General features: G+C 40.1%; 1 protein-coding gene across 1 annotated transcript; it reads left to right on the top strand.

Annotated features, from left to right (window-relative positions):
- The first annotated feature begins 1988 nt into the window (after positions 1 to 1988).
- On the top strand, positions 1989 to 9232 carry Tomm7 (translocase of outer mitochondrial membrane 7). The gene is made up of 3 exons (XM_042685013.1): positions 1989 to 2158; positions 4536 to 4584; positions 8999 to 9232. Exons 1-3 carry the CDS (start codon positions 2056 to 2058, stop codon positions 9012 to 9014), a joined length of 168 nt encoding a protein of 55 aa, XP_042540947.1. The 5' UTR covers positions 1989 to 2055; the 3' UTR covers positions 9015 to 9232.
- Positions 9233 to 9466: the final 234 nt, after the last annotated feature.

Below are 9466 nucleotides of genomic sequence, written 5' to 3'. Positions count from 1 at the left end.
ATGCCACACACAAAAGATGAGAAAGAAATTGTTTCTGTTCTTGAGTTCAGATAATAACATAGTGATTAAGAATGCAAATTGTGATTGTGAGTCAATTGTTTAAATATATGTTTCAGTTTCCTCATGTGCAAGATGATGCTTTTAACATAAAATTTAATCTTTACAAGAATCAGTAACATAAGCTACTAGGTAATGCAGTCATACAACCCCTGCTCTACCTTTTTGGTGATACTGGTCTTTGAACTTAGGGTCTGTAATTTGCTCTATTGGCATACTACATCTTAAGCTCCACCTTGTCCTTTACTGCTTATTTTGGAGATAGAGTATAGCAAGCTTTTCTGTCTCTTGAGTATCTAGGATAACCAGACATGAGCCACTGTCTCCAGTTAATTTCTTCTCTCTCTTTTTCTTTTTATCTTTTTCTTTTTGCAGTACTGGGATTTGAATCCAAGGCTTTACACTTGCAAGGCAAGATAGTACTGCTTGAGCCACACCTCTATTATAAATTTTTGAAATGACTAAAACATTATGGTATTTGAAGCCGTCAGTCCAGTGACAGATATAGTAGATACATTGTAATAGTTGTTAATATAAATATGGGCCAAACACAGAAATTACCACAATGCAAACAGAAAATTTTAGGAGCCCTTGGATGGTTTAAGTTTCATAGAAAATATAACTGTGTACCTTGAAAATAATCTAGGAAAGTCTTCAACGTTAAAGCCTTAGAAATCAAGGAGTCCTACATCTGGAGTCAAAAGCTCAAATATGATACCATGCAGGGAGTTACTGTACCAGAATTTAGGGATTCTAGTCACATATTAGAATTACTTTGAGATTTATGTGTGTGTGTGTGTGTGTGTGTTTGTGTGTATGCTCGTACTGGGAGTGTGTGTGTGTGTGTGTGTGTGTGTGTGTTTGTGTGTATGCTCGTACTGGGAGTTGGATCCAGGGCCTGGGTTCTGTCTCTCAAGGTCAGTGCTCTACTACTGAGCCACAGCTCCACAACCAGCTTTTAGTGGTTAATTGTAGGTAAGAGTCTGATGGACTCTTCTGCATAGGGCTTCAAGCATGTGATGCTGAGATTTGAGCCTCCTGAGTAGCTTGCATTTTTCACCTTGAGATTCTAATGTGCAAACAAACAACTATCTTTCACTCTTCTCTCCCAACTAATTAGAATTTCTAGTAGATCCTTACACAATAACAGTTGTAAACCCTTCCAAGTAATTCTGATGTGCAGCTAGAGTGGACATCTACTGAATTTTACCCAATGTGGGCAAGAGGGGCTAACATTTACCATCAACCACATTAATTGTTGCAGTGGTCAGCTTCTTAAAAAAAAGAGTTTAATATTAAACAAATGCTGGCTAGTAGTGCAAACAGGATGACTAGGAAAGATTTCTTTTTTTAAAAAAATCAGGATACTTTCCTTATTAGGCATTAATTCATAACAGATTTTATCCATGATTAGGTTGGAACTGTCGGCCAAATGGTAGAGGGCCAACCTTAGGCGAAAAAGCTAAGAGACAGTGCCTAGGCCCAGAGTTCAAGCCCAGCGCACACACGAACACACACAGAGAATTTATCCAAGAGCATAGGGCAAGTCAGACCAGGTGGGGAATAAACCAACTCCTTTCCAATTAATTGACCTTGTAAAAGGAAAGCACACTGGAGATGCGCTTTTAAAAATGGCTAAGATCATGGGAAGAGAGAAGGAGAGTACTAATCCAAGCTAACCTAATCCCAAGAAACGAATAAGGGTCTTCAGCTTTCCCAAGCAGCTAGAGAAAAGGAGAGCTTGAACTCTATTCTGAAAGGGAGGAGCTTGGGGTGGGTGGGGCGGGGAGGGGAGAGCAAAGCAGAACTAACCACGCATGCGCCTCCCCCTGGCGCCGGGGCGCCAGAACAAGCTAAGGTCGTAACTCAGTTACGACCGCTAGCGGAGACGTCACGACACCTGCCGTAAAGGCCGTCTGTGTGTGCGTGCGCGCTGTTTCCCGGGTCCTGGCCGCGGCTGTGAGGGACCTGGCCGTGCCGCGCGGCCCTCACGTCACGATGGTGAAGCTGAGCAAAGAGGCCAAGCAGAGGCTGCAGCAGCTCTTCAAGGGCGGCCAGTTCGCCATCCGCTGGGGCTTTATCCCTCTCGTCATTTACCTGGGTCAGTGCGAGAACCTGCCAGGAGAGCGGAGGTCGGAGGGCTCGCGCGGCTGTGAATTTAGGCTCCCGGGAACCGGAACCGGGCACCCCACGGCGCCCGACGGCGTCTCGTCTCGTGGGGGTGGACGGGACTAGTCGGGTGGTCTTCAGCACCGCACCCGGCTCTTCCCGTTCTGCGTTTGCCTGTGAAAATGGAGGCGCGGGCTGTTTCTCAGGGTGGCTGTGAGGTGTCGGAGCTACGCGGCGGCTGGGGTGGGTTTTCAGGGCGTTTGACCCCCCCCCCCCCCCGCGGGTCTAGCGTGGAAAGGAGCCTGGCCTGGGAGTGAGTGCCTTTGAGGCCACGGTCATTGCCACTACAGTAGTTGGATGTTTTTGCCTTCTCACTCGGTTGGGTGATTTTTATTACTGGTCCTTTTCAAATGGGAAGAAGCTGAGCTATAGAAAAGGCATCGTTCGTTGCCAAGGTCACAGGGGACTAAGCCAGGAGGCCTGGGGGGCGGTGTCTAACCCTGGTCCTGGGGCCTCAGGGTCCCTACTCTCAGTCGTATTGCTGAGCTGCAAGCATTTGTCAGTGCCCAGGCGAACTGTCACATAGGGCTGCACACTGGAACTTTATCCTGTTTTTAAGGTTTGCTTTGTTGTTAAATTCAGGCAGTATGGTGAAAGGGAAAGCATAGGTTCTAGCCACAGCTCTGTGAGTTTGAAGATACAATTTGACATTTCAGGAGCTCATAGTTCACACTTCATTTATTTTTTAAGTTTATTGTAAAGGTGATGTACAGAGAGGTTACTGTTACATAGGTGAGGTAATGTGTACCTCTCTTTTTGAACAATATTTCACACTTTATGTGCTGCTTTCAATTCATTTAAAATGTCATACACTGTGTAAAGTTTATTTGGTCTTTACCTTAACAGTCTTGGAGTAGGTTGGACATTCTCTAGGTGATTCTTATTTTCCCTTGAGTTAGTTGCAAGCCAGTACTGATAAAGGGATACTTATGTATGAAGGGCTTTAAAATATCATTTTCCTCCCTTATTTTGAATTCATTAAAAATATATATTACTTTCCCACATTTTGGTGACTTTGTTTAGGTATCAAGGATTAGAGATAATTATGAAAGTTTACTTACACAGGCTGTGGTTTTTTTCCTATTCCTTGCAATCTTGCAGCCCATTATTCCCCCATTATTTTTGGTTTTGGTTTTGACTTTTCTCCTCCAGACAGTCTGGAGTATCTGCATACTGGTTCCCTTTCCTAGGACTACCATTATGGTGATTTTCACTCTATTGTCCAAGATGCTAAGGCTGTCTTTACAGTACTTTATCATTGTCTTTTACACTGCGTGTAAAAGTTAATTTTATGTTTAAACTACTCTTCAGGTTGTTTAGCATATTAGTTATCCTGAAAATAGGGTAAAATTTCATAATTTATGGTTTCACAATTTAACAAATCACAGTTCTTGTTTTTTTTTTTTGTTTTTTGATAGGGTCTTGCTGTATAGCCTAGACTGGCTTTAAAAGTTCTTCCTGGCTCCTTAATACTAGCCACCACACCTAACCATTCCTAATTCTTGACATTCTTAACCTGTTACTTTAGCATATACAGTTACATATACATTATCACATTTAAAAGTATATTTTGAACAGTAAAAGTTTTATTCATACTTGAGATGAAAGCTAATTTAATTTAGTTGATTAATAATCATTGAATTACTCCACTCCTTTTTACCGCTAGCCTTTGCTTTATACAAAGAGTGTTTTGAAGAGTTAGAGATCCTCAATTGTGCTTTCAAAAGTATTTGTGTTCCTCATGTCTTCCAGTGTGATTTGAGATTTGTGTTAATATATTTCTAGCTAACAACTAATAATGAAAAGTACAGCAAGCTAAGTACTACTGTGTTAATTTCGTTTATAGAAGAAGATAGCTTGTGCCTTCTGCTGATTAGTCTTGGAGATTTTCATACTGTAGTGAAAGATTTTTTAGGGCGGGGAGAAGAGGATCAGTCCTAGTGCTTGAACTCTGGGCGTGGGCACTGTCCCCGTGCTCTTTAGCTCAAGGCTAGCCCTCTACCGCTTGAGCTACAGCACCACTTCTGGTTTTCTTGTGGTTTATTGGAGATAAGAAAAAAGTCAGCCCGAGCTGACTTTGAACCATGATCCTCAGATCTCAGCCTCCTGAGTAATTAAGATTACAGGCGTGAGCCACTGGTACCCAGCTTGTAGTGAAGATTTGAATCTGTTTTGTAGCACAGATTAATCTAGATGGTATTGGTTGATATGATGTCATTTTAGCTGTACTAGATTAGATTAAACAGAAAGCCTCTCATTTTTTTGTCTTCTGGTATTTCAATGAATTTCTTTTTTTTTTTTTTTCTTAGGATTTAAAAGGGGTGCAGATCCTGGAATGCCTGAACCAACAGTTTTAAGGTACTGCTCTTACTAATAAATATTTCCGGGCAATGTTTATATAAGTGTTAAGTCATTGGGAAGCAAAACAATAACAATGGTAGCTGCTGAATGGACTGTTACAAATCATTGTGGTCTTGGGCTGTTGGAAAAACTTTGTGGACAAGTTTATCATGTTACCAGGTACGTACTTATTCCTTCCAAGTTTTTATTATTATAATCATAGTAAAACATATTTTAGAAGAAAGATAACTAATTTATTATCCTAGTACATCACAAGATGAACTGTTTAATTTTTACATTCACATCTTATCCTTTTTCAGATAAATACAGCCTTTTGTGTTGTTCTAACAAGGGCACATAGGATTTTCAGTTTTTCTCACCTAAAATTAGACTTTTTATTCTTTTTGTTTTCCAGTGCCCATTAGTTTGATTTTTCAACTTTTCAGTATTTTACATGACAATACATTTATTTATTTGTTACTTACTTATATGCCAGGACTGGGGCTAAAACTCATGGCCTCATGCTCTTACTTGGCTTATTTCCTACAAGGCTAGTGATCTACCACTTGAGCCAAGCCCCTTGTTTTTTTTTTTTTTTGTTTTTTTTTTTTAATTTAATTTTATTTTATTTGAGCCAAGCCCCTTGTTTTACAACATTGTAATGTACGTAGATTTCTATAGAGTTTTAATTCCTTACAGAAAATTTTTTTTTTCTTTTTTCTCTTTTAGTTGCCAGTTCTGGGGCTTGCACTCAGAGCTAGCATTCTATCAATTGAGCCACAGTGCCACTTCCAGCTTTTTCTGCTTATGTGGTACTGAGGAATCGAATCCAGGGCCTTATGTATGCAAGGGAAGCACTCTACCACTGAGCCACCTTCCCAGCATCTCCTTATAATTAATTTAAAGAAATTAGTAAATTCATAATATACAAAATATACTAACATTCATAATCTGAAAATGAAGTCACATTTTTTTCCCCAGAAGCAACCGTTGCTGGTGTTGGACAAGCAGTTTCAGAAACTTCATACACACTGTGTATATATACACATATATATATATATATGTGTGTATATATACTTGTCTGCTAGTTTTCCATTATTTTGACAAAGTGAAATAACCAAACTAACTTGGCTCATGACTTCAGTGACTTCAGTCTATGGTTACTTGGTCCTGTGGATTTGAGCCTGTGGTGGCATAGTCCAAAATAGCAGGAGCATGTAGTAGAGGAGGCCTGTTCACTTCATGGTAGCAGGGAAATAAAGAAAGAGGAGGGCAGGGTATGCCCCCAGTGGTATGACTTCATTCTATAAGGCTCTACCTCTTAAAGGTTTTCCCATCTCCCTATAGCTTTACAGGCTGCATAACGAAGCCCACATAAGCTTTTGAGTGGTATTCTGAATCTAAAATAGAGCACGGTGTCAAAATTACGTATACATGTATATGTATGATATATGTATATAAGATATATATATATATATATATATATATATATATATATATATATAAATGAAACTAGAATCTCAAGCAAATTTGCTTCAGAAGAAGGACTGATATTCCTGGTGCTGTGAGAGCCCTGACTGCTGCTTGGGATTTCAGCTTGACCCTCCGTTTTAAGACATCTCTTGTAGACTTCACTGATACTCTAGGCTTTAGTTTTTTTCAAAACCTCTGTTAAGTCACTTTATTCTGTTGTGGGCATTAAAGAAATATACAGATTGAGTATTATCCAAAATGCTTAGGACCAGAAGTGTTTGCTATTTCAGATATTCATATTGTGGATAGGGAAAACCTATAGTAATATTCATAGTCACTTAAAATGTGTATTCTATTGTTTCAGATTCTTTAAGTACATTATGCATAGTTGTTACTTCAGTCCTTCAGGGCAAGACACTGTGGATGGTGGAATACTTCTTTCTCTAAGCCAGTCTTTCCACCTACTGGGTCACATGGTCTCACTTGTTACTTAGCACCATGTAACTGTTCTCTCCTTTTTTGGGAAGAAGTTTTCCTTTCAAAGAGTAGTACCATGTGTGTCTTAACTTGTCTAGGTTTGTGGTTATTCTGTTTTCCCTAATAAAAATCTCTAACAAGTGAGGCATTCTTTCTTTACCTCTCTCTCTGTTTAACATTTTATTTTTTTGAGAGGTTGAACTGGGAGTCTATTAGAAAGCCGGTGAGTATGAACAGACTCACGTACCCCCCAAAAACATGCAACATGTAGTGCAGTTAATGCTGTTATTTAATGCTGAGCAGTGAAGGTATTGAGAAAGAGCAGAAAACAAATCGCAACAAACCAGATCAACTCTAATAGAGTTGTGACCTGACAAGAGTCAGGAGACAGGAGGAGAATCAACAGACATGAGACGTGGTATGAGACGTGGTGGCAGAGGTGGAGGGGTCATGGTCAGAGGGCAAGGTCACATGGAGCTCCAGAGTGCAATGAGTTTATGGTACAGACCTGGCAGGTCTGGGAACCTATTGTCCAAGTCCCTGCCCATCTGCTTCTAGGAGTTTAGGTGCCTATCACCTGGGGGTGGGCATGGGGAAGTGGATTCCACCTCCAGAGCCCTGGGAAAGTCTCCATCATCCACCAAAATGCCAACATGGCACCAGTTAGACTCAGTATCTATCCATATGTCAGTAAGAACTCTGCACAATCTCTGCAGAGATTAACATTTTATTGCATGGCTTAAAACTGTCCTCTGGGGAAAACAGCATGCTATGTAATAGTACATGCTAATCCCAGCATGTGCCTTTGCCCATTTGGCTTAATGTCCAGAATGCTCTTTTCCCTATTTCCATCTGAGGAAACCTTTTTCAGGAAAGCCCTCAATGTTAGCTCTTTGCTAAATGTCTTCTACTTCTGGCTTAAACTGATTGCATTTCTATGTTCCCATAGTATTCTTTCACATATGCCATTCTGCCTTGTATTATGCTTGCTGCTTATGTACATTACATTTTTTTTTTCCTGCTAAGGCCTAACTTAGCTGTTCAACAAATGTTTAATTAACTAAATGATTCCAACCCTTGGTCTTTGTGTCTTGGGGAATCTCAGACGCAGGGGTGGGGATGGAATAGCTGCTATTCTTGGAGAAACTTTGGACCTTCAGAGTTACAGAAAGATGAGATAACTGCCTGAAAGTTTTATTTCTCCACCTTACTGTCTTTTCAGTGCTTCCTCTTTTCTTGTGCTGACTTTCTCAGTCTGTGTCATATAGGGTGTGTTCTAATTTCCTTCCTTCCTTCCTTCCAAGGTATACTTGCATTTTAGGAAAGAATTGATTTCCTGCAAGGGTTGTCTAGTTACACAATTTCATATTCTTTGCTGGCTGCATTGGGGAGACTGGAGAGGTGTTGCTTGGTTGCCCACTCGTATCCTGAAAGGAACAGAATTAATATAAAATTTAATGTTAATATAAATTTTATTGCTTATACACAAATTTATTATTACTCTTGGAGGTACTGGGGTTTGAACTCAGGGCCTTGTACTTGCTAGGCAGGTGCTCTTCCAGTTTGGTCTCTTTCTCCTGGGGTTATCCTGGAATGTGATCCTCCTATATGTACTGCTGTGTATCTGGAATGACAGGTGTGCATCACTGCTCCCAGCTTTTTTATGGTTGATATGGAGACTTACAAACTTTTGCCTGGGTTGGGCCTGAACTACAGAATTAGGTGAAGTAGGAATGGAGGCTAATTTCTCCTGGGAATGTGAATAGGCCAAGGTATTCAGAGTACTGAGGTTTCATATAATCATTTCACGGTCTGCATTTCCATAGTGTTTTTTTGTTGTTGTTGTTGTTGGACATGGGGACTGCACTCTGGGCCTAGGGGCTGTCCCTCAGCTCTTCAGCTCAAGGCTAGCACCCTATCACTTAAGTCACAGTACCACTTCCAGCTTTTTTCTGCTTATGTGGTGCTGAGGAATTGAACCCAGGGCCTCATGCATGCAAGGGAAGTACTCTACCACTGAGCCAGCTTTCCAGCCCAATTTTCACAGCTTTAATGCAGGAATCTTAACTGGGAGTTAAGTGGGTTTCCATACAGAGTGTGGCTCACTGAAGGTCTTCAGTCAGTATTATTTTAGTATTGATGCTGAATCTCGTGATGAAGCTTTATTATCTGAACTCCTCCATTATTCTAGTCAATAGGGTTATGCATCATTTGCCTTTTTACTGATATCGTTTTATATATCAACATACACTTTCCTTTTTGTTTCTAATAGGTAATCTCACGCAAAAGTAACACAACTATTTCTTTAAATGCTGTTTGGAATGTTTGAATATTTTGTTTTGTTATTTAATTCTTGTCTGCAGAATTGCATTTGACAGATGAACAAGCACATAAGTACACAAAATACTTGAATTCTTCAGCTGTGATTATGCAATTTTGTTTCAGGGTTTAATGTATTTTTTCCTCTTCACAAACCTTTTAGCCTACTTTGGGGATAAAGGACTATTTGGTCATCTGGACTTGGAAGCAATCCTGAACAGAAACACCATGGAAAGTGTGTGCTCTGGATGGGATAAGACATGGGACATCGTTCAGGTGGCCAGTCTTCATTTGGATGGCACAGGGCTCTTCTCAGATGCATCTGTGAAGGAGTGGAACCTCTACTGACTTATTTATCATACATAGACTATCAAAATAAATATTTTCAACAATGGTATGTCTTGAGTCTTTTCTGAATTAAGCGTACTAAGACCATCAGGTAAAAATAAAGCCTTTTGCTACGTTTTCAGAACAAGTAGTGTATGTATGTGCCTTGATGCTGTTGCCTTTTTTTTTTTTTTTTTAAATTTAATTTTATTTTATTTGTGAACATACTGTACACAGGGGTTACAATTACATGGGCAGGATAATGCATATATTTCTTACCAAGCATTGCAGCCTCCTCCTTTGT

Source organism: Dipodomys spectabilis, unplaced genomic scaffold, assembly GCF_019054845.1.
Source record: "Dipodomys spectabilis isolate Male_0828 unplaced genomic scaffold, ASM1905484v1 ptg000092l, whole genome shotgun sequence".
In the NCBI taxonomy this organism is placed as follows: Eukaryota; Metazoa; Chordata; class Mammalia; order Rodentia; family Heteromyidae; genus Dipodomys; species Dipodomys spectabilis.
Note: the sequence above shows the minus strand (reverse complement) of the source record. Positions and strands in the feature narration are given on the sequence as shown.